The 26,232-nt window shown below is 31.4% G+C and overlaps 1 protein-coding gene across 4 annotated transcripts in view; it reads right to left on the bottom strand.

Moving 5' to 3' along the window:
* Nucleotides 1-13,241: 13,241 nt before the first annotated feature.
* The window catches only part of shn (zinc finger protein schnurri), a 191,641-nt gene continuing 178,650 nt past the window's right edge, over nt 13,242-26,232 (bottom strand). For all 4 annotated transcript variants that reach the window (XM_075367637.1, XM_075367628.1, XM_075367655.1 and 1 more), the window contains exons 13-15: nt 18,582-18,768; nt 15,784-16,032; nt 13,242-14,591 (exon numbers count right to left, since the gene is read on the bottom strand). In XM_075367637.1, the coding sequence (XP_075223752.1) occupies nt 13,410-14,591; nt 15,784-16,032; nt 18,582-18,768 (1,618 nt within the window). In that variant the 3' untranslated portion in view covers nt 13,242-13,409. The remainder of the gene's footprint in view (nt 14,592-15,783; nt 16,033-18,581; nt 18,769-26,232) is intronic.

Here is a 26,232-nt window from a genome sequence, read left to right as displayed (position 1 = left end):
TTTACGGTACCAAAAAACTGTAGCCATTGTTTTCCTGTTGCTCAGTGTCTGTTAGAACTTTTTCAGTTTGTTTGGAGAAGTGTGCATCCACTGCTTAGACTGTTCATTGGTTTCTGGATTGTTATACTGGATCCAAGTCTTATCGCCAGTAATGATAGCCTTTAAAAACTCTTTCCCCTCATTATCATAATACATAAGAAATATTAAGCCTGACACCATTCGCTGCATTTTGTGATCGTCACTCAACATTTTTGGGATCCAACGTGCACAGTTTCCAGTATCCTAGATCTTTAGTCACAATTGTGTATAGAGAAGACCTTCAAATTTCTGGGATTTCTACAGAAGGTTCACTTATCATAAACCTCCATTTGTAATGGACAAAATCATCAACACACTCAACCAGGCGTACCGTAGCGACAGACTTACGTCCTTGCCCACCTTCATCATGGACATCCGTTTGCATTTCTTTAAATTTCCTACACCACTTCTGTACACTACCATCACTCATAGAGTTTTCACCAAACATTATGCTCATTCTGCGATGAATTTCAGCAGCACTAAACATCCTTCTGCTTACAGAAAGTGTATCACACTTTGCAACTCACACTTGGCAGGAGCATCAATCATAGTGGCCATGTTCAATTGCCCGTAGATCTGCTCAGACTGATGCACTGATCTTTATATAACTGGATAGATGTTCCCATGTTTTGGAATTGGTAAAAACTAGCGCCATCAGATGAGTGGCAAGAACTAAATAAAATGAAGTGGTGCATGCACAGAGATGTGTAGGAGTTGGTATAACACCATGTTTTAAACCAATGCAGTAGAAGTGTTCTGATTTTACATTTTGAACACTGATCTCTATATAAATTTTCTACAACTTTCTGTAAATTTCTGCTTGTGTTGTGAAAATGACCGTTCTTTTGGTTATCAGACTTGAGTCCCTACCATCACAATTGTAGTCGTGCAAGCTTATAATAGTTTTATTTAGTTTCCAGCCACTGATTCTGCAGTGCTGGAGTATGCTTCAATATGGAACACTTAATTGTACTTTAGGCTATAAGAATCCTCCTGTATCCAGTTATATAGAGATCAGTGGACTGATGCAATGGAGCCAGCAATGGCAGAGGTTGTGGTGTGGGAGCGGCGCAATTGCATGACACACAGACCTGGTTCCAGCTTATCTCTTGTTTACTTAGATGCATGATCGGAGGTTGATAAAAAAGCAGCCCACGTATTTTCCAGCAAAAATTTTGGGTAAAGAAGCAATATCTATTTTTACACTCTAGAGAACCTGATCTCATGCTCATTACCAATCTCTTTAGATTATTTCTCAAATTTCTTTACATATTTTAATCAAACATAGAAAAAAGTATAATCTATACTTCAAACTTGATAAAGACATCTTTACGTAGATTGAAAAAATTCCTTTTTTATTTTAATTAAGAAACTGGTTTTGTTGTCAGTGGATTTTTTTCTTACTGACATGTTTTTTTGACCTACCCAAATTTGAAATAAAAGTAAAAAGACATAAAATACAATAAACTGAAACAAAAATTTGCTTTTCTTAATATTGAATTTAAGATGTTGGTGCCATATTAAGAATTTTTTTGTTATGGGAGACTTGTTTTTAATCAGGCAATGCCTTCTAGAAGTCAAAATTTCATGATGAATTGAACAAAAAAAAATTACTTTTAGTTTAAGGTTTTTTTTTTTTGACAGTCTATTTTAATAACAGACTTCAAAAAAGTAGGAGATTCCCAATCAATTTTTATTTCATTTTGTAAAGTTCCTTGGTGACCTGTTGAAAATTTTTTTGCATAATTTAAGTGGAGGGGTTTTAAAATGAAAAATTAAATTTTCAACATATATGATTTTAAGGTATTTAAATTTTTTTTTAGTCATTATTGTTTAATACTGGATTGATGTGCTGTAATGATACGTGAACCTGATTTCATTGCAATATTCTAAGTATTTTTCACAAAAATTTGATTTTATTTAGAAAAATTAATACTTAATTCCAGCTTGTCTGAAAGATCAATAGATGATACAGAGATCGTGTTCTATTACAGTCACATTGTTTCTCTGTATTCATTTCTTATTTTTGTCAAGACCTAGGTTGGTTTCTTGCCTTTGGACTTCTTAGAAAATGATTTCTTATAAGGGCAGCATTTTTTATACTGGCCTATCCATACTCTAACTAAAATAAAAACTGTAAAAGAAAATAAACACTTAAAGAAAACTACCTTGGGAAATTGAACTAAGATGGTAATGTGAAAATCATGAACCCACCGGGTTGGTCTAGTGGTGGACTCATTATCGCAAATCAGATGATTTCAAAGTCAAGAGTTCTAAGGTTCAAATCCTAGTAAAGGTAGCTACATTTATATGAATTTGAATACTAGATCATGGATACTGGTATTCTTTGGTGGTTGGATTTCAATTAATCACACACCTCACAAATGGCCTGACCTGAGACTGTACAAGACTAACTTCATTTACATTCATATACATAACATCCTCATTCATCCTCTGAAATAATTCCTTACAATGGTTTCGGAGGCTAAATAAAAAGTTCCAGAAGCTAAACAGAAAAAGAGAGAGTGAAAATCATACTTGAATGTTGGATATTTTTGTGACAAACTGATCTAAAATAATAATTTTCTGGTTTGTTTCTTCAAACAGTTTTAACAGAAAGGTACCTATATATTACAGGTTCTATATTTAAAAAAACCAACACCAGTTACCATCAGTTGTCATCTGGTTGTTATTATTCAAAACGTATATTGTATATAATTCCTAATGTATATACAATATATATAAATACACATATGTAAATATTTTTTGGAAGACTAAAAACAATAATTTAATATTTGATATCACACATAATCAATATATGAATTAACTACTACACATTATTAAATTATACATATTTTTTTCTATGAATTTATATACACTTAAAAACAATCCAAAAATAGATACAATATTTATCAAATATATTTTTTTAATAAGCTGTCAGTCAAAATTTATATAATCATTACTAAAACAATTATGAATAGAAATGTATAAATTACAAAGCTATATCTGTATTTCACTCTGATAATAGCAAATATGTCATAACAGGATAAAGCTGAGGGATTGTTGGCACTGTCAGCATTTAATTTATTATTTGTCTATTTTATAAATACAATTAACAGCAATTTAATTAAATCATAATTTATCTTATTCTCAGGCAGCTACAACTAAACAAATCAATTAATTAGTTTGTAATGGCTTCTTCAAACTTACTAAAAGTAGAAGGATATCTTTCTGAACATTTAAAAATAGTAATAAGAATATAATGAACAATACCTTAATACTTACAAAAAAGCCATCACTTTTTATATTTAGTTCTATATTCTCAAAAAAGCACACTTACCTCTTTCAAATACTATTATATTAATAAGAGCTAAATACATTTAACCAAAAAATTTTTTTTACACTTTTAAAAATTATTAATACTTTTTACTTTCCTGAAAATAGCTGCAATAATAAGGGAATGTATGGTTGATTGTCAAAATTTTGGGTATGGAGGCTTTTGCAAATTCTCAAAGTTTCATGACTTACTCTTAAAAAAAAAAAAAAAAAAAAAAAAAAAAAAAAAAAAAAAAAAAAAAAAAAAAACAGAAAAAGACCCATGGAAAATTCCACAAGGATATGCATGTATGTTGGCCAGTATTTTGATAAATATCTACAGACTAACTTAACATTGAAAGTTAATTCAAATATCTCAATAAATGGGAAATTTATTTCATTAAATTTGAATTTAATCAGACTAGAGGATAGGATATTTACCACCATTTAAAAATATCAACTTTTTGGGAGCATTCTTGGAACTTGAAATTTAGTGTAATGATAATGCTATAAGAATTGTTTGTTTACAGTACTGAAATTTTGACTTCAGAGGAGATATTATTAGCTTAGTTGTTTATAGTTTTTATTAAATATTTCCAAACCGATAAATAAACTCATGAAACTTGGAAAAATATTCATCTACATTACTTCTAAAGTTAAATTGTAGACCCAATCCGACTAGAGGAAACCCTCTTTTTCTGTTCAGCCTCCAGGACAACCATAAGGTATTACTTCAGAGGATGATATGTATGAATGTAAATGAAATGTAGTCTTGTACAGTCTCAGGTTGACCACTCCTGAGATGTGTGCTTAATTGAAACCCAACTACCAAAGAACACCAGTGCTCATGATCTAGTATTCAAATCTGTATAAAACTAGAGGATACCAGCTATACCTAAAATAACTGTTGTTTTTTTTTAAATTTTATTTAATAAATTATTCTAAACAAGCTTAAGTATTAAGAACCAAATTAGGCCAAAATATTTATGGGCATGAGATTTTAATTATGTTATCTTTTAGGCAAATGAATAGACAAATAGGCAAGCGAGTTTAATTATTTCATCCAACATTAAATAAATTTTATACTAAACTGTATGGGTGAGGCTAATTAATCATTCACAAAAAAAAAAAAAACAAAGAATGCACTCAAGGTCCATAGGTCATGATTACCTCTAAAAAAACAGTTACATTCTTTTATATTATCATGGAGAAAAAAATCAATTCAATTTCATTTTGTCATTTCTGAAATCGCAGTATTAATACTTTATGTCCATATTTTGACTTCAAGGTAGAATTTTGATCAATTTTAAGTAATGATATATGACTGATTTTTAAAAATCCTTTGATGTATTTGAAATAAAAATCTATCGAGAACGAAACAGGAAAATAATAATTTTTTGGCTTTTTCATACAATACGAGTATGTTTGTAATATATACCTTTGTTCTTAACCATGAGTTCTTTTACAGGCTTTTGAAAAATTACAGGAGGTACCAAATAGTAACTGAATTACAATTTTTTATAGCATCGTCATAAACAATAGTAAAAATGCGAGCACTTTATGCACTACATGCATATTATAAAGCTCAAAAACAAATTACTAATAATGTAATCATATGTTATCATTCCATGTTTTCACATATCAAAACATTAATTGCCAGGGACAGAACCATATAAGAACTTACGTGTTCAGAACCTTTCCTACCTCTCAAAAAAAAACTTTTTAAAGTTAAAAGTACAACTGGAACTTTTAATTACAACAGGTGCTGCATGGAGAATCCCTAATAATAAAATAGTAATACATAGAAAACAAATGAAAAAGAAGAACCATAGATTATGAGATAGAGCTGTCTATCAAGTTTAAAAAAAATTCAATGAAATTCAGAATTCAAGTAAGAACCTCTAAAATTATATTCTAAATCCTTGTAGCCAAACATCTAATAACAAGACTGAACAGGAAGGTAGTTATCATACTGATCATTAATTGTAAACTACATGCATTAAGAAACATAATAATTTTAATATTTTTATTTATTAATTCTAATAAATTATTATTTTTTAACTGTTATCTACTGATAATATATTATTGCATAACCATATAATACATGTTTTTAAATACTACTGTTTAAAAAATTTTATTTGATATCCTGTTTCAACAATTTTGATTCTCCAGATTTAAGTGAATGGCATATCTAGCATAAGCAACTGAACGTTTTTCAAATACCTATAATAGTGTAATAGGTTATTACTAGTGAAGTTGAGGTGATTCACAATTTGATATCAATTTTATTAAAATGATTCTAGTTTTAGATGTCCTGAAATTATACGACATAAAAGAAAAACAAACTCCTAAAACACATTTCCTTCTTACTAATACAGTCAGATAAAAAAATCTCTGAATATACATTTACACTTTTCAGCTTTTGTTTACTTCCTTATTAATAAAAATATAATAGTGTTTTAAACCAATTCGTAACATAAATAAATATTTTTAATAGCCTTGTAAAATCCTAACACTTTCCACAATAAAGTTGAAATTTTACGAATATACTAAAAAATTATACGAGGATGTCTCTTCCAAAGCAAATTTTTTTCTGTAAATTTCAATTCTATATTGCCTCAGTTGTTAAAAAATCAAAAATCTAGTTTTATTTTATTTATAGCTAAGAAGTGACCCATCACTTTTCTGTGAGTATTGCATGTTATACTAACAGCAATAAATTATACTTTACTGTAATAAATTAATAAAAGAACAAGATTTAAAATGAACTATGAATCCAATTTTTGTGACGTCTCACTGATAAGATATGTAGTTTTAAATACAGGTCTCATCCTTCAATTTATGCATTATAGTATTTTATATACCCAGGAAGTCAGAGGGAATTCTTGGAGTGTATGGGGTCAAAAGAAGTTGAAATTACGACAACATCAAGGCTTCTGGGCAGCACATAACAGATTTGGACTTGTAATTGAACATGTAAAACGTCATATTATTACTATAATCATAACCAAGCTTACCAGTAATTAACTGGATCATCTTTTACATATTTCATATGATATTCATTGACATATACTACATTAAATATAGGATTACAATAACTACATGACAAGTAAAATTGAAAAGTTATATTTAATTAAAATTCCATCAAATGGGTGCCCACTCCATCTGTAATCCTATAAAAGATTGACTGAATATGTTTGTTTACTTAGACAGGAGCAACAGATTATCTAGTAGTGATTTTGCTTTGATCAATTTAAAAACTGTTATTTCTCCAAGAATTAAAGAGCCATTTAAGAACAGGTACAGAGTAATTAAACAACCTAGCCCATTCCTGGAATTGTGTGCTGAAAGAGTCTCCAACTGATCTATAAACTGTACAACCAAACACCAGCTTTATATATATATATTCCTTCAGACTCCTTACCTCATTAGATTACAGTGAAGGAAAAACAATTTTAATACAAAACTACTGTTATTAAAAAAAAAAAACAAATTTTATTTAACTAACATTTCTATGTCAAAACTGGTTTTGACTGAGTTTCTGACCTTTTTGGGCATAGCACTAAATAAAAATTTGGTTTGGGTCATCATTATAAAATAATTAACTTCTCTTTATGTTTCCACTACTAACCATTGTACTTTCAATAATTAACTACTTTTTTTTATAATCTGGGTTCAGGTTTGAGGATAAATAGAATGCAAAATACATTATGAAGGTCAAGGCTCACAAAGAAGCATGCTTTGACCTAAATATTTTATTTACATAGTTAACTATGTAAATCTAAGATCTATATCTCATTTACATACCAGTAATATTTGTTGAACTATGCCCAAGAAAAGTCTCTACAAAATGAAAATCTCCTAAGAAAAAATCTACTAACTATTTATAAATCTATCATTTTTTCTTTACAAAAAAAAATGATTATACATCATTGGCAACTAATAAAATGCCTAGTCTACATCTCAATTTTGATGTTTGATGTGAAAATTCATTTTCAGAGAAAAGGAAAGAACTTGAGCAACAGCTTACTTAACATAAAATCATAAAATTTGTTTTTTTGGTTCCACATTGCAACTATTATAATCTTCCATGGCAGTATGCAGGTGAATTTTGAAACCTATATGAATGTACTCCAATTGGGAAACAAACAAATCTTTAATATTGAAATTTTACAATGATTCCAAACACAACCTAGAAAAATTACATGATTCCTTGGAATGCTAACAATAGTTCATATGATATTTAAAATTAAATACAAAGTGAAACAAATTTTGCTACAAATATCAGGAATGACTGAACCATCATCAAAACATCTTGATCTAGATCTTAACAATAGCTTCTGACCTGAATAATAGTGAAACAATAAGGTTAAACATAGACTTAACCTTTCAAAGGTTAGAATTTATAAGTTTTACAAGACAGGTAATTTTTCCTGATCTCCCAAGTTTCTTCATTTGTCAAAATAGAAACATGTCAGGATCATCTAATCATAGCAATACCTATAGTGAACAGTGGAAATATCAATCTTACAGTACAGAAACGAGAAAAAACTTTCTGGCTCCAAGATTAGTAAAAAAGGGCTATACCGAATCTATTTATACCAAAAGCAAAGAATAACCAAGAAATATTGTGTTTTATGAACTTGCTGAAACTATATTGGTCGCCTTAATCAGAACAGTAAAACTTATTCTCAAATATCCCTTTACACAGTCTCTGTTATTATTGTTGCCAACTTAAGTCAATTCCACTTTCAAATTTTGGTGGTTATTAATTTATTTTAATTTATTTATTAACTCTTTTTTTAAATTTTATTAGGTTACTGATCATTTTTTTATCATATAAAAAAAAATAAATTATATAAAGTTAACACGTTAGTGCCAAGAACACATATGTGGCACCCAAGTCTAGTCAACTTGCAGGTACAGCGTCTGGTGTATTAGCATATTTCCAGCAGTCCTATTCCATGGGTGCTTCAGTTGTCCATGCTGGAACCTCTGGGACCACCATTGAGTATTGCTTCAGAGGATGAGATGAATGACAAGTAGCATGTGAAAATGCCATGACTGACTGGGATTCGAACCTGAGACCTCTAGATGAAAGGCCAAGATGCTACCGCTTGCACCACAGAGGCTGGCGTGAAATATATATTAAGATAATTTGTGCCTGGTTTCAATTTTCTGTTTGTATACTCATATGGGTGACTATGATGTTTCTGGTCCATCATGACCAAAAAGGCAACATTTAGATGCTAATAAAATTATAATGGATTTCGAATTGAAACAAATTTTAGAAAAAACAAAAACTGTAACGAGGATTATAGCAATGGTGATATTGATTCTAATTATTGTTTTTTGGGCTAGTGATGATGAATTTTGAAGCGATTCTGATGATGAAAATATAAAAACAATTATTGATGGTCATAATCTTAATGAGGGTAAATATTGATTCTATTCCTGACCAACAGCAGCAGCAGCAGCAGTAGCCGCAACACCAAAAGCAAACTGCTCTTAAACCTAACTACAATTGACTACCTAGACAATGCAGATAACTTGACTACAACTTCTATGAAAGCTGCAGTTACTTTAGCTAATAATGGTATTAAATAGGTTTCCAGGCCACTAAGATTGAAGAATGTTCTGTTCACCAGAAATCCTGGTTTACTTGTTACTATACCAAACGAAGGTAAGCCAACAATTTTTTTTTTTTAATTTAATAGCTGATGAGTTCTTTGCACTTCTGGTAGAATCTAGTCTTCATACAAATAACTAAAACACAGCAAAGCTCATTCTCCTCACTCACAAATGTCTTCATGGAAACTGCTTGAAGATGAACTCCAAATATTTTTAGGATTTATATTTCACATGGGAAATATAAAACTAAATAAATTAAAAGAATACTGGCCGACTCATCACTTGTATAATATATCATTTTTTCATAATTTTATGGGGAGATTCATTTACATTATTAGATGCCTTCATTTTTCTCAAAATCAACCAGAAGAAATTGCTTCTACAAGACCAATACAACCTTTACTGAAGTTATTTGATTAAAAAATGAACTGTTTGTACTACCTCAATAAAGAACTTTGAATTGTTGGGTCATAGTTTTGTGACATGGTTCTTTGATATTTTGTATGTATAAAAAATAACAGCACAAATATGGCATTACTGTACCTTGTATGCATTGCTGTACAGGGCAATTTTAAAAGTAAAAGTATACACTGAGCTTATGGAAAGCACGGGTGAAAAAGGTCATGTTGCTAATGTTGTTCTGCATTTGATGGAGGGGAAAACTAAAAGTAGGTCATTTGCTTTATATGGATAATAATTCCTATAATCTACCCAAAAAGTTATTAGAACATGACATGTACACTACTGGTACACGCTTTGTAATAATAATAATAATAATAGAAAAGACACTCCTTGTCATGTTTCTAAGGCAAAACTGAAAATCAATGAATCTGTTTGCCTTTGCCAATTTTCAGGAGTAGGCATTGGTAAGTGGTAAGATAAAAGAGAAGCTATGTACACATCAAGTGAACATAAAGACAAACATGTAGAAAGTCAACAGGAGGGGTTGGGCTAAAGAGAAACCGAAGCCTACTTGCAGAATATAATGAATATATATTCGGTATTCAACAACAGGATGAAATGCTCTCCTATCACTTGAGAGAGCTAGAAAAACCATTCGGTGGTAAAAGAAGCTTGCCACTCATATTATTGAGATGATGGTAATGGGAGTAATGAGTAATGGGAGAAACATTTTTCATTTTTAATTCCTCGTAAATACGTATAAGTAAACATTGTAATTATTTCTGCTATGGAAAATGTATTCAAGTAATACATAGAATTAAACATTATTATTAGGATTGGTTATAGTTTAATTGTTTAGTTAATTGTTTCTGCTTAGTAGCAGTAGTGTCCTTTCTTATCATTATTTTTTGTTGTTTAGATTTTTCTCAACTAGATGATGTCTAACCATCATTATCATTTCATTTGAATTTTTTCTTATTTTAGTTTTACTTCAATATTATCCATATTTATCAATATTGTTTATGTAGTTTTGATAAACTATATGGCTGCTGAAATAAAGATGTTTTTTTCTTTGGCCTAAATGTTCCTTTATAATGATATATTTGAAGTAACACATGACAAACTTTGATGTAAATAAATGCAGTACAAAACAAAACAAAGAGTGTAGACGGTGGACAGTGACAAAAGCTGGTTGACCACTACCTATGCGCCAACCAGCTTATAAGTGTTTTACGGTTTAGCTCAAAAATAATGATAATTATTTTCTATTACTGATAAAAATGCTGTTTTAGTGCAATTAAAGTAGAATAAAAAAAAAAAAACATGTTGGATTCCAGCAAGTTTACATCTCTTTATGGCAGCACTGAATGTGTTAAATATATATATATATATATATATATATAAAAGAAATATTTAACATATTCAGTGTGTATACATATATATTTTGGGGAAAACAAAAAATCTTTTTAAACTAGATATAGTGAGAAAATTCACAGTAAAAGTATTGTCCATAAGTTTTAAGATGTATGCAAAGTTAAAGGTATTCAATTAATATGTACATTGAATGAAGAAAATTTATAATCGTGTAAATGAATGCCAAAGTGAATATTTATTTAAAAAAAAGAACAGGAATCAAATTAAAGGTACACAATTTTTGAAAAATTCAAGTGATGAAGACGTAATTGGTAATTAAAATGCATCAATTAATTACATGACATCGAGAGTAGTAGATAAGACACTCCATTCTAATCATCTCAGTGAATCTGGCTCAAAACTTGAAAATGTTAACAATTTTGTGAAACAAACAATATGAATGATGAAGTAAACATTTAAATAAAATAGTTTTGACAAAATTATAATTAAACATAAAATAAGCAAATGAAAAAATAACATTTTCTTAAGTGTTAAAGCATAAAACTTTAGTGATTTCAAAAACAAAAAAGGAAACGAATTAGAAATTTTTTTTAAGTTAATAAATGTTGAATAAATATAGTTTTTTTATGTACAAATATTAACCTTCTCATGGATGCATCTCAAGGATATCTACATTGATCATAAGCCTCTTGGCATATGTGATTTAATTTAGCCTGACATGCTTTACAATATTTTATTTTTGAAAATAAACATTCTTTTTTCAAATTTATTTATTTCAATAATAAATAAAAATTATGATATCTGGTGAAGTAAACAGGATCAGTTAGCTGACAGTAGTAAAATGGACAGCAACAATGAAGATAAGGTTATTGCCTTTCCAATTATTTGTAAGTGTGTGGTTCAGGCTGTTAAAAACTGTTATACAATTTTGTCTAATTATCTATTACTTAGATAAAGAGTGGATTTTTTCTTTTGCAATGCTTGTTGACAGAAGTATAACATTTATTAAGTTAAGTGCCATAATCAAAAAGGTTGTAGGCCATTACAAGTTATTTCTGAAATTGACATAGCTATTGTGAAGATAACAAGTACCCTGTATCATAAGTTCAATTTTTAATATAAAAATGAAATAAAATTCAACCTTATCAACAATTTATATTACGTCTAGTACTTTTGGTCATTCAACCATCCTCAGGGAATAAATTTTTTACTAAAGAAATTTTTGATTTTAATTTAAAACATTAAAATTTTTATGTTTTAAATTAGAAAAAGAATTTCTTTCCTAAGGACGGTCAAATGACTGAAAGTACTAGACATAATATAAATTGTTGGTAAGGTTGAATTTTATTTTATTTTTATATTATAACTCATCCCGTATCACTAAAGAAAATGACAAATGGAACTGTTTGGCTTCTTCACTGACACTCTCACACATCAATGTACCAAGCCCACTAAAATGAAACTTTTTTATATGGCTAAATTTAAAACTTTACATTCCTAACTGTACATTTATTTCTTTTTTATTACATACAATTATTTTTAGCAACCAGTAGCCACAGAATATTTCATAATATTATTTGGCCAGACATATTTAATTAGTAACTGTAGGCAAATATAATTATTAGTAAATTTGTTTTAGTAGTAAATATACAAGCCATTTAGGTGGAAATTCAACAATGTACATTTATTAAATTTAATTTCTTCTAAGTTGGCTAATATTGATGAATTAATTTTAATCACATTAAATTATTCAGAGAAATATTGTTTTAACAGTAGTATATAAATCTTTTAAAAAAATCTTAGGAAAATATCTCAATATAAGATATGAAAGAGGAACAAAATATACAATAAAGAAAATATGTTTAAATATTTCAGTAAATCTGTTTTACAAAAAAACATACTACGCAGAATTTTGGATAGTTATCAGACTGTAAACATATGGGGTTACTAACATAAGATAAATATTTACCAATAATAATTTTACACAACAGGCTGAATGCAACTCAGAAATTAATGTCATGAAATCTTGACCATCCAAGCTGATTGTAGGGTCTGAATATGCATAATTTGTACTTATTACTGACCTGTGTATATTTTTCATCACACAAAAGTTAAGAAAAATAACATAAAATGAAACACTTTTTGTGCTTTTAGAGATGTCATTCATGCTAGAGAAGTTTATAATAATAGGTTTTTACTTACTAATATGTTATTAATATATGATTTCTTAATTCCAAAAACACACAATAAACTAAACCTTTAATTTATGCTCTTTTTAGCCAAGAAAATAATTCCTCATAGTAGCCTAAAAACTGGTAAAAAAAAACTGATAAATGCCAACAACCCCCACGTTGTTAACAAGTAAACAAAAGTTAACACAAAAAGAATTAAAAAATAATAAAAATAAATAAAACACAATAAAGATAATGACCAAACACAACTGTAAATAATCAAAGAAACAAAATATATTTTAATTCTATAGTAAAATTTATACATAGTACATATAAAACATAAATTGGGCCCTTTGAGAAAGATTTAGATAAAATGTAAAACATTTTGTTTTCATATGAGCTTTTAACACAATAACAAACATAATACACAGCCTATTACTAACTGCATTTTTCAACCGTTGAAAGATTTGATATACTGATACCACTACCAACATTTTCAAGTGATTCGTGACTACTTTGTAATGATGATACTGATTTATCATCATTATTGTTAGTCACATCTACATGTATCTCTGTCCTTTCAGCTGCATTTGTTGACATATCTCTATCGTTATCAGTTAGCTGTTGAGTAGGCTTAGTTTCACTGACTTTCTTGGTGGGTGATACACCTATGCTAATTCCACTATTATTATCAGAAACAGAATTACTATTACCGTAAATACCCAAATCATTACACACTAAATTACTACTATTACTGCTGTTGTTAACACTTGACATCTCATTACTAGTCTGATTTTGTTGTCCAAAACTACACTTAATTCTCTGAATAACAGAACGGCTATTGCCACTTTCAGAATTACTATTATTACTACTAATACTACTACTACTACTACTACTACTACTGCTTTCAGTAGTTGTAAAATTGGAATACTGAACAACAGTGTTACTAACAACATTAGTTGTACTAACAGTTGCATTCACAGTTTGAGGCTGATCTTTATCACTCTTCAACTTCTGATTTTTATTATAGTTGCCGGATTCTTGTGTTGTTGGTATAACGCAATTTATGATACCAGTAGCAGTAGCTGATGTCTGAATTTGAGTAGGTAATTTTTTAAGATAAATAAAATGCATTTCTAAACTGGAAGAACCAGAACTAGTCTGAGCTGAAGATGTTGATGGTAATTCAACACAACTGTTAGAAATTTTATTTTTAACTGTACTGGTAGTATTCTGATGGATAGGATTCATTACAGGTGGAGCTGCTGCCTGAGGATGTAGAGTTTCAATATCACTGGGTAAATGGCTGGTTAGACGATATTGTGTGCCAGGAATGTAATGCTTATTATCAGTTAAATTATCATCAGAAGTAGAATTAGCAGTGGACGTGATGCTACCTTTACTGACTGCTGGGTGATGGTTTATATCTACTGGCAGTTCATCATCATCAGATGAGATTTCATTCTGGTGTTGGTTTTGTTGATATAAGAGATGTGTAGGACCATGATGATCTGTAACAGCACTTGCTCTATGATTTTGAGAAGAAACTGGCATCATTTCATTTTGATCCCATTGCCCAAGTTTAGTAGGATCTTTGTCATATAATTTTTGAGCCAACAACTAAAAACAAACAAAGACAATTATCAGAAAGGTATTATTAAGAATGGAAAAAAAACACTGTGAAACATTAAAAAAAATATTTATATGTGATGTACCTAATAAATTAATTTTTCACTTAAACCTGAGGTTAATGCCTTTATTTTTTAGAAAGTTGTTTAGGTATATTACACCAACATCATTCTTTTCTTTTTTATAAGTTTTATAATACAGATTGAATTACTTATTTGTATTATATTTCATATGAACTTTTAGATTAAAGTATGAAAAATTTTACAACCTTGATAATAAAAAACCCAGGATGGTAATGATTCGAAGAACCTTCTCTAAATGAGAAGAGTACTCAATTTATAAATCACTATATTCATCTATTTTTTTATTATAAATGAAAAATAAAAATGCTGATCAGAATTATAATGCCAATAATGCTAAATTTCAGATAAAAATAAAATTAGTATAATACTATGCTAATATATTTTATAATAAAATCCTTTGAGCAACAAAGATAACTCTTAACTGTACTATTGTGTTAACACAACTAATAGATAAGAGCATCATTTCATTTTAATGTACATTAAAATTCCTTGTTTTTTAAAATCTATTAAATACAAAATAAAACATAAATGAACTGACAACTTTTGTAAATGTATTTGCCATTGGCAAACATTTTATGTTATTACCTCCAAAAATTATATTATTTTAACAAATAACTAAATCTAACTGCAAAATAATCTTTTGCCTTTCAGTCAATAGCACCACCCTTCCTGAAAGACAAGTGTAACTAATCCAGGATTAGGTGAAATATTAATGCAAAAATTTTATCTACAAAAAAATAACAAAAACAGAGTGGAATGCCAAAACCACTCTGAGCAGAGAAGGTAAAGGTTCAGAATGGCACATATAAAATCTTATAGAAAATTTATAGGCTTTATCATGTAAAGATTTACCATAAGAAAAACTAAAAGCAAGTGAGAACAATCAACGTAATGAACAGTATATACAAATAAATACCAAATAGCCTGATGCCCAAAAATGATCACACCTAAATAATCACATTCTACATGACTGAGTCAAATTATATGGTACGAATCAATATTTTACAATAGAAATACACTTTATGCAAACAGAAATTAAGGTGGTCCAATAATTTAAATTAATAGATATAAAAAATGTAATCAAAGATTTCCATTTGTACCTGAAGACTTTCTAAAGAATTCTCACAATCAGAAGTATCAATATCATTCATATTTATTCCAGAACGTTCCATTTCAGCATAAGTACCAAATGGAAGCTTGCCAAGACATTCCAATTTCATGATATGCATCTTGGAACGAAGATGTTTTGCCAGGTGTCCATGTATTCTGAATGCTATTTTACAATCATCACACTTAAAAGGACGAGGATTTGTTGTGGTAGCTGTACCAAAAGTTGAATTCATGCTCATCTAAACAAAAGAAATTCATAAAAAATTTCAGTGTAATAAATCACAGAATGTATGTAAAAACTTCTAACAATGTAATTGTATATTAAACAGTCATTTTTTGTTATTGAAGAAACATATGTTAATATAGAGAATAATAATTATAACCAGTGAGTTAAAATGATTTCTTATAGAAAGTACACTATGAATGCAGTCTAGACGCAGGAATTATTTTTGAAAACAGCTTTATAAGCGTCAGGATAACCTACAAGCCATTGACTGAAGGTTTAAATATAGTGAATACCTTGATTCAAATCAGTTGGAGACATTAATCTAATGGATTAATGTTAATTTTCAACCACTCAGCGACTAAAATAGAACCACAGAATGGCTTCAGAAACAAAACCTATTTTTTTTACGGATAGCTTTGCAAAGATTGGGCAAGAGCTATTCATAATTGCTTTACTTACTATTGGCTGTGAAATAGGTCTGTTTACCAATGTCACTTAAGAGGCTTCTTTGTGATGTAAAACCCAATTTTAAGAAAACCAATTTATCTTAAGAAAAATGATACAGTATGTGACTACCATCCTCCTTCAACAAGATTTCCAAATAATTTAACATATTACTGATATATTTTTATCAGAAGATTACGATCACGCTTTCTGTAACTCTTACCTAACTTTCAAGAAAATTAAAATCAAATTAGCACATTTTAAGAAATATGAATACTAATTAAAAACAATATATAAACTGAACAACATAAGGTATTAAAATGTGTAATTCCTATACGAGGTGAACGGGAAGTCCCTTTACACTGTAACAAATCCAACTTAATTAAGCTTTCCTGCTTCCAATTCTCACCTCCGCTGGGAAAATTGGGAAGGATAAGCCATGGTGGAGATCATCTGGTATGTTCATTCATGGTGGGATGACCTTAGTCATAGTCAAGTGTGGAATGATGGATACAAGTGCATTTACTGTTGAAGAGCATTTCTTAGCTTGGTACCATGTTTTACCATACACTGGTAAAACATTATGAATGACTTCTTTGTGCATTTTGGGAAATTGTCACCACCATAGCAAACATTACTGACATGGCAGAAGAAGACTTTTGCAATGAGAAGTTTTCTTGATGTGCCATGCAGTAGAGGCCGAGCACTCAAGATGAGATGTGTGCTGCTGTGGAGGTATTGATTCAAAGATCACTGATGAAATCAATATCCAGAATTAGGCACGTTCTACAGAGTTAGGGGCATTCCAAGATCAACAATGCAAGACCATATGCAAAAGTACTTGAAAGTTACATGTTTTCATCCAGTCACAGTTAATTAGTTGAGTGACAATGTCCTTGATAGACATGTTTATGCATGTCAGTTATTTCTTGAATGCTTCCTGAGAGCAAATGATAAAAAGAATGTCATTTTCTTAGACAAGTGTCTGATTTATCGAAGCTCTCGTAATCGAAATGTTTTTGACTTTGTACAACCCTCACTTTTCGAGGAAATTGAACACCATTCACCACATGTTATGATTTGAGCTGGGATGACAGCTGAATATCTTATTTTTATTTTTCCGATGGCACAGTTATTCAGCACAGTCATATCAGAAAATGATTGAAAAGTGGTTGCTTCCAGAATTAACGGCAAAAGGGATTGCTGACATCATTAAATTTTAGCAAGATGGTGCTCCAGTGCATTTTGCTTTGAATGTCTGCAAACACCTCAATGAAATTTTTTCGAATCGCTGGATCGAACATGTGTTAGAAGAGTTACCAGCTTCCATTGGCTTGGCCAGTAACAAGCCCTGATCTCACCAGACCTGACAATGCACTCTGCAGTTCTGTAAAAAGAGATCCAAAAACACAGATACATCAACAACGAGCAACTCCAAGACTGTTCAGTCAGCATTTTAAATTATCACCCCTGATATGCTGTTGCAGATGAACAACAGGACATTGAGGCACATACAGCTGTACTTTGAATATGATGGTACCCACAAAGACATTTTAAATCCATAGAAGGTAAGCTACCCCTTAACCTTAATAATTGTACCTCATTAAATTAATAATTTTATAACTAGTGTAAAGGGATTTTCCGCCCATTCTGTACAGTAGATCCAATTAAAAATAAGCAGAAATATAAACCAGAGATTCCTTTTAGAAACTCAACAGAACATTGTGAGTCTATAAATGATTACACAAGTTATTTAACTTGATCCTTATTTAAATTAAAATATTTGCTCTGCTCAGCCCTGTCTATATATAATAATTAAGAGAATAGATTTGCAGCAATGAGTTATTCTTCAGCAACTGATATACATGACAATGAGTTGTACTTCAGATAATAATATACATGATGTATGGACAAACTCATAACTCGATATTTTGAGTTCATATAAAAATGCAAATGTTCCAAAGATACCTTCAATACATTTAATGATTGTACAAAGTATTTTTTGTTATTAACTAGTCCTTAATTTTGCATTTTATATAATAATATGGGATTTTTTTGGATAAGAATGGATGTTAATATTAGAGCTAAAATAACAAATAATGCAAAAATGTAACATACCTTATTAAGATGTGTAACAGAACGTTGATGCTTCTGAAGATGTCCCTTTGTACGAAATGAAACGGCACATGATTCACACCGAAATGGTCTTTCAAAATAATGAATATTTACATGCAATCTCAACTGACTTGGCTTTGTAAATATTTTATCACAAATTAGGCACTTGCTACGACCATCTTCCGTTACACTTAAACCAAAAAAATACAATTATAAGAGTAACATATATCATAAATTATCCATACTTAATGCTCCTTTAAAATTTTGCACAAAATGAACAATAAAAATAATAAATAGAAATAAAAACAACGCAAACTCAAATTTTAAACATAATAATAACAAAAAAACAAAAATCCATCAATCAACCCCCATCTCTTAACTTATTTATGGGTCATTCGTTGTTGAAGTTATTCTTGCTCAACCCTTTTTAAGATTTATTTATTTATTATCTTTTTTATCACATGTATTTGGCAATAATATACTATTTTCAATAATATCACCATTTTTCACTTTAACTATCATAAATATGAAATATTATTGCACAGCAACTGACAATAATATGGTTAATCTTTTATTAAACTAATTTATTTTGATGAATCTTTAATTTCTACAACAGTTTTTCAAGCTAATAACTACTGCAGTAACTACTGTGTTTAAATTTTAATAAACACTTTTTATTTCATACTCTGAAAATAAGTGGCTATGAGGCTTATTGTAATAAGTACAGTTTCCTAGTTTTGAATTGGAAGAAACTGGCTGGCTACAAGTGGAAGGTTTCAGAAGTTTAAAAAAAAGAGCAACAAGTGTAGCTTAAAGGTTTACAGATATTTTCCTGTTTTTTCTCATATCTTTATAGTCTTTGTTTCCAAATTAAGTAATCTTTCTCTGGTTCTTTCACAAATCACACCCACTACAGAATTTTGAAATCTATTTTTTTAAACAAAATTTAGCTTGCTTGATGTGTATACGTTAATATAATTTTTAAAATAAAAGAAAAAAATCAACATTTTTTTCACTTGTTGCTCTTTTTTTTAAACTTCTGAAACCTTCCACTTGTAGCCAGCCAGTTTCTTCCAATTCAAAACTAGGAAACTGTACTTTCTAATTTTCTGGAAAACTTGATTTTGTAGACATAAAAAAGTTGGGATGAATGAAATCTGGTGTACAATAATATAGTGAGCTGAAATTTGTTTGTAATAATGAACTGGTGATTAAGAAAAATGTAGTACTGTCATGCTTTAAATAACAAGTCAACAGTTTGTAAACTGGATAATTATAATGAAATGATAAGCATAACATTTACAGTATACTTATAATTTCTGCCTTTTGAGGGAATAGAAAGCATGTTTTATCCAAAAAAAAAAGTCTCCTCAACGATTCATCTGACTTTTTTTTGCAATCCAATATTATTTATTTTTATTATTTATTTAAATTTTTTCAAGTTTTATAAAATCAAATCTGTTTGTTGTCTATAAAAATCTTTAGGTTAATAATTCTTATATTCAAAGAAAATAATAATCAGCAAACATGAAATTATAGTTTTTTCCAGATTCTTCTTCTTCTTCTTCTTCTTCTTCTTCTTCTTATTATTATTATTATTATTATTATTATTATGAATACTATATTATTAAAAAAATCATCTGCTTTAATATGTAGGTAAGAAAACATAAAAATTAAAAAAAAAGTTGACAAGGAGGCTCAAACCTGAGAATTCCTGATTATGAGACTGGTCTGCTCATCAATCAGTTGCTGCTATGACTGCAGGTATGTAAATAAGCTACTTGAACTGCTTGGAAATCTTTAAATGTAGTTTACTCAAAAATGGGGCCAAGTTGGAAACTGTCATTTTGAATTTAGACAAGGGACCGGACCTTCCCTCCTACTATCCTCAGAAAGGGTATCAATAAACTCTGGTTTAAGCAGAATGCCTGCCCTTGTAAAGTTGAGTTAGTAGTATGACAGTATTGCTGTCATACTACTGACAGCAATCTGCCCTTGCAGATTGCTGTCAGTAGTATGATGCCAGCTACTAAAGGCAATTAGTACAGGATCTGTTCCTTTTGAATGTGTAATGTGTTACTGATCCTATCCAGGAGTGTATAATATACGTAAAAAATTCTCATCTGCACTAAACGCAAAGAAAAGTTAAAACTGTTGCTTGAATAGAAGCATTCATCTAACAGTTAAACAAACGACATGCTAAGCAATTAAAACTAAGCATTAGATACAAATGATATATATGCTAGCATAATAAAAACTTTACTGAGGCTTTATTACATATGTTAATTGATGAAATATATTAGCGTAAATAGGTATTTTTTTAATACTGGCAGGCATTGTGCCTATCGAAAATCTAAAGATACTTCGTAATGACCAAACCATTGTTAGGGCTAGACTAGTCGAGTCCTAATAACATAGGGCTCAAGTATATAAGCCATTAATAAGTAGGATACAATTTAATTAATGGTATCCTAATGTGAGTTCTATATTATTTTATAATTAATAAACCACAACAGGCTATCTATCTGCCACTGCTTGTTCAATGTTATTAGCATGAATGTAATACACACTAGATTAGCACTGGTAACACAGTCCAAGGGAACTCTGGTTGATGATGAAGGATCTCTGTTATGAAAATATCTACTTTATTAGTATAAAATACATGTCAATTTACAACAAAATAATTTGAAACAAAATGATTTAAAACAAAATAATAATTGAAAAAAAGAATGATCCCATTTTACATGCTGAAATAAATGTGTCGGATTTCTATAGAAGTTCAGCAGATCTGATTCATTAGAATTTACTGGACTGCTTTAACAATAAACTTAAAGCACTAATCTAATCCAGTAAACTCACACAGTTTTGAGAGAATTTTCTCAGGTTTACCTTTAATAGTTATCAAGCCAATCTCATGAGAATATTAGTAATTTTTGTACCATTATTTTAAATACACACATAATTTTATTATGTAAAAAGAATATTTTGTTTATAAAATATTTTTTTTTTACATTTTATTAAATTGAACTACAAAAAATATAACCAATATACACACATCTTAATGTAATTTATTTTTTGTAATCCTCAAGCCAGTGAATAAAAACAAAACTTCTTCTAAAGAAACAGAAAAACACTAAATTTTGTAAGTATATGTAAAAATGAGACACATAACAAAAAAATAGACTCTCATCTATATTATTTAAAACAGATTGGATAATTATCATAACTACATCTGCTTACATCCAGATGGTTCTACAACACCTGGAACATCTTAGGGAGTAGCATCTTTGCTGACCTCCATTGCAGAATTGTAGCATCTCTTTCTTTCAAACAGAAGGTACTGGGTTTGACTCCTGATCAGGCTTTGCATTTTTCACATTCTACAAGATTCATCAATCGTGACAGATACATGACTCTTTACTGATAACAGTAACTAGGTTTAAGTACCACCACTAGTGTTGGATTGTTTGTCAATTAAAAGTTTTTGCAACATCTATGTCTTAATAGAACATGTTGTTAGTACCTGTTATAAGCAAGGATTTGACCTAGTCTTGCTTACATCCTTTGGGTGTGGGCCGTAATCAGAGGTCTTGTGACTGCTTGCTGAAAAAGGTATTTACAAGATCGATCCAGTAGCGGCTAAGAGGTGCTGAGTGACAGGGGGGGATTTATACACCTCTGGCTGTCTGTAGCTCACTGCATGTGGTTGTCATATTCGTAGGGTTGCCCATATTTAGTAATAGTAGATACAGTGAGATTTAGGTAGTCTTTGTTACTTTGATTTTATAGGATATTTTAGTGGAAATGTTGGAAGCTAGTGATTCGAGCAAACAGCTCAAGCCTGAACGGGGTAGGGCTGGTAAAGTAATGGAGGTAAGAATCAGTGATTGCTCTGGCTCCTCAGATGAGGAAGATCAGGCAGTAGCAGGTGTTACCATGAGGTAATCTGCCTGATGAGTTTCAAGTAGCTCTATCCCCCTGGTTAAGTATTTTGAGGATCAGCAATCAATTTATGATCTTTATAGAGAATCCGCAAAGTGCTTCGATTAGAAATACGATTATTCCCAGGATAAAGGAATTTAAACCATTGTTCTCTGCCCTTGCTCAGGGTTAGCTATTACTTGAAAGCTGTCGAGATGTACTTCAATTCATTGAATAGTTAATTTCAGGCAGTTGAATACTCAGGATGCTTACATAGCACAGACTGAATTAGGTGAGCTTGTAGATCGAAGGAATCTGGAAGTGACTGTTTTGCAGTATCCTTATGTTATGGCAGGTGATCTGCCAGGTTTTAGTGGCTGCCAGAAGTTTCTGCATGGTCCTGCTAGTATGTCCACTATTCTGTGCAGCATTCATCTGGACTGTGTTTTTGTTCGACAGCTCTCTGATTTTCACCATGTTGTCATGAAGCTGGTAATTGGGATCATGCAGCTGGTAAGCTGCATCATTCATTTCTGAATGATGCAGACATTAATGCAAAGTCTTTATGGTGACATAGTATTTTGACCGATGAGAAAGGAGAGTTGGTGGAGAATTTCATTGTATAATACAATATTAAGGTTTATAATGTTTTGGGTGAATTGCCAACCTTAGCAGGAATGGTTGATGGTAGAAGGTTTTTGGTGCCACAAATATAGATGTGAAGTTGGAAGGAATATTCCTGGGACTATTTACTGATGGACAGTATTTGATGACTGTTCCAGTGATCACTGTCTAATTGTGTTTCAGATCGCGAATGTCTGCAGTGAGATGTACTGGTGTAATGTTGCTGTTCAGTAGAAACATTTATTGTACAGGAGGACAGACTGGCGGAAATCTGTCGACATATTATCAGCCAGATTTCGTGTCTTGGACCGGAGTTTGAAGTTATGGATTTGGTGGAGTTGGCAGAGAGGCTTTCTCTTGCTTATGTGGATAGCAGAACACTATCCCATGTAGTTCTGGTCGGGAGAGAATTGCTCCATCGTGGACAAGAGAGTTTTCTGATCTAAAGCAGTCTGTGAGTCATCTTAGGCGAGCTTCTCAACATAAGAGTGACCCTGAGCGATGAGTAGAAGTCACTTCCGAGCATAGGGATCTGAGTTCCCAGTATTTTCATACGATTCGAAGAGCAAAAAGGGATTCTTGGCGTTCTTTCATGCAGGATCAGGGTAATAAGGATCCCTGGGATGTCGTTTATATGATTTTGGGACTTAAACAAAACAAAGATGTTCTTCTGTCTGTTCTCTTAACCTGGCAAGGTATACCAACTGACAGGACAGAAATATTGTGCACTTTGTTGAATGATTTACTGCCAGATGATAATGTGGAGGGTGAATGTCAGTATCATCTGTGTGTTAGGCATGAGGTTGCTTCTTTTTGTTCTTTGAAGATTAATCTTTGGAGAATACTGAGGCTGAGGTGCAATAAGTTGTTTGCAGCAGTTTTGCGAGGCATAAGGCTCCTGGGTACAACAGAATAACTGTGGGACTCCTTCTTCACTCACTGGGCATATGTGTAGGTGTAATAACAAAGGTTCTGAATAGATTGCTTTCTGCTGGCTATTTTCCGCTTTGTTGGAAATCAGGTGCAATTAACCTTCTTTTCAAAGGTACTGACAAGAAGCCTATTGTGAGTTCATCGTACAGGCCTCTGATGCTTCTGCTAGTGCTTGGTAAGGTGTTTGTGAAGGTGCTGTATTTGTGGATTAATGGAAGGTTGGCCTCGCAAAATCTTGATGGAGGACTAGTATGGTTTTCAACTGGGGAAGGGTAGAAAGGATGCAATTTTAAAAGTGACTGATATCCTTACTAATTTTAACTCTGTGTATGCCCGGGGTATATTTTTGGATATATCCGGAGAATTTAACAATTTGTGGTGGCCCTCTGCCTTGTTATCAACTACAACGATGGGTGTGTCAACATGATGAGATCGGGGTGCTGTAAGTTACTTTTGTAACTGATATGTAATGCTTCATGATTGTGGCACCAAGGTGACTACAATGTTGTCCAAGGGAAGTCCCCAAGGTAGTGTGCTGGGTCCTCTGCTCTGGGTTGTGGAGTTCTCTCATGCAGTTGAGGCTGCCCAGTGGATGTCGTGTCATCGCTTATGCTGATGATGGGGGCTTCTGCTGGTTAAAGTAGACTCACAGAACGAGGTTGAATTCTAACTAACTTAAGCTTGTAGAGTTCTAGAGATGTGAAGCAATCAACACAAAATTGTATTTAGCCCTGAGAAGGCCATCATGATGCTGCTGAAGGGCCGTTTGGCTTCTACGTGGTGAGCCTGTGTTTCAGTGACTGGGCATCTTCATTATGTCTTGTTGCAACAGAATTTGGGTGTACTCCTTGATGAGAATTTAAGATTCAAGGAGCAATTTCAGAGTGTAGCTAAAAAGGTGTGTAATGCCTTCTTTGGCATTTGTAGGGTGGTCCATCCCAATTGGAATCTAAATTTTAAAACAATGAAAACTTTGTATAAAGATGTATGCAACAAGATTATGCTTTATATGAAATGAGTATAAAAGTTACCACAATATTCTGTAAAGGGCTGAGCATCACCTGTTACTTACTGTGATGATGGGACTATAGGACTGTTTCACGAGGCAGTTCTAGTTATTACAGGTGTTAAATCAATTGATGTCCTGTCAGTTATGTTATGCTGCGAAGAAGACAGGTGAACCGACTGGATTGCTTATTTGGGAAATATAGGAGGAAGATTTTGGTATTTGGCAGGACAGATGGGATGATGCATAGTCTCTTTCCAGATGTAAGGACATTGGAGTCACCTTGTGGATCTTCCCAAATCAGCAAGTGACTCAGTTCCTTTTGGAGCATGGCGCGTTTCAGGACAGGCTTGCTCAGATTAGCTGACTGACTCAGGTCAATGTGTTCAATGCTTAGTATCGAATGAAGCATATAATGTGCTGTACATCTGCTCAAAATTGAGTTTAGGTCAGGGAGCTTGAAGGTATTGGTTCAAGTCTGGATCTGCAGACTAACTGGAAAGTTAGAAATGAGTGGCACATTATTGAAAGATTTTTAAGGTTTTTGGTGCTCAAAAGGACTGCAGAGTGTTTAGTATAGAAAAGTAGCCTGGTGGCTAGGGGCCCATTTGGGTGCTTTTCTGCCAGAGTAGGCACAATCAGCAATTGTGCTCAGTTGTTGTTTGGTATGTATGTGGGTCAATAGGTAATCTTGGCTGCTTTGGTAAGATAGGTCAAAATTGCCATGTTGCAAACAATTTTTTTTTTGTTTTAGCTCAATTTGTAAATTCTTATTGGTTATCAGTTTTTTGAATCATGAGTTTGAAAAATATCTTTTGTAGTTGATGGAATCTTTTAATGGATATCTTTTTAAGACTGATGGAAATGTCTTTCGAGGCATTTACATCAATGCCATCCTGATAAAGGTCGTACTGATGACTTAAGTATGTAATCACATATTGAGGGTCTAGAAGATGACCTCTGGTAAAGCCCATCAGGGCTAAGGAACAGAGGTGGTAGTGTGACAACCGGGATCATCACAAGACTGGGGGGAGGGGTGTGTCTTCTCCAATGGGTCAGGATGTAATAACCTTAAAAAGATTGAGGGGTATGAAGTATGGTTGAATAGTTAGTCACGAACACTTTCAGTGTACTAGAACCCGAAGATTACTGAAGTTGGGAATTATCACT

This window comes from Lycorma delicatula, chromosome 1 (assembly GCF_047948215.1).
Source record: "Lycorma delicatula isolate Av1 chromosome 1, ASM4794821v1, whole genome shotgun sequence".
In the NCBI taxonomy this organism is placed as follows: domain Eukaryota; kingdom Metazoa; phylum Arthropoda; class Insecta; order Hemiptera; family Fulgoridae; genus Lycorma; species Lycorma delicatula.
The sequence above is the reverse complement of the archived record's forward strand: the minus strand, read 5'-3'. Positions and strand labels throughout refer to the sequence as shown.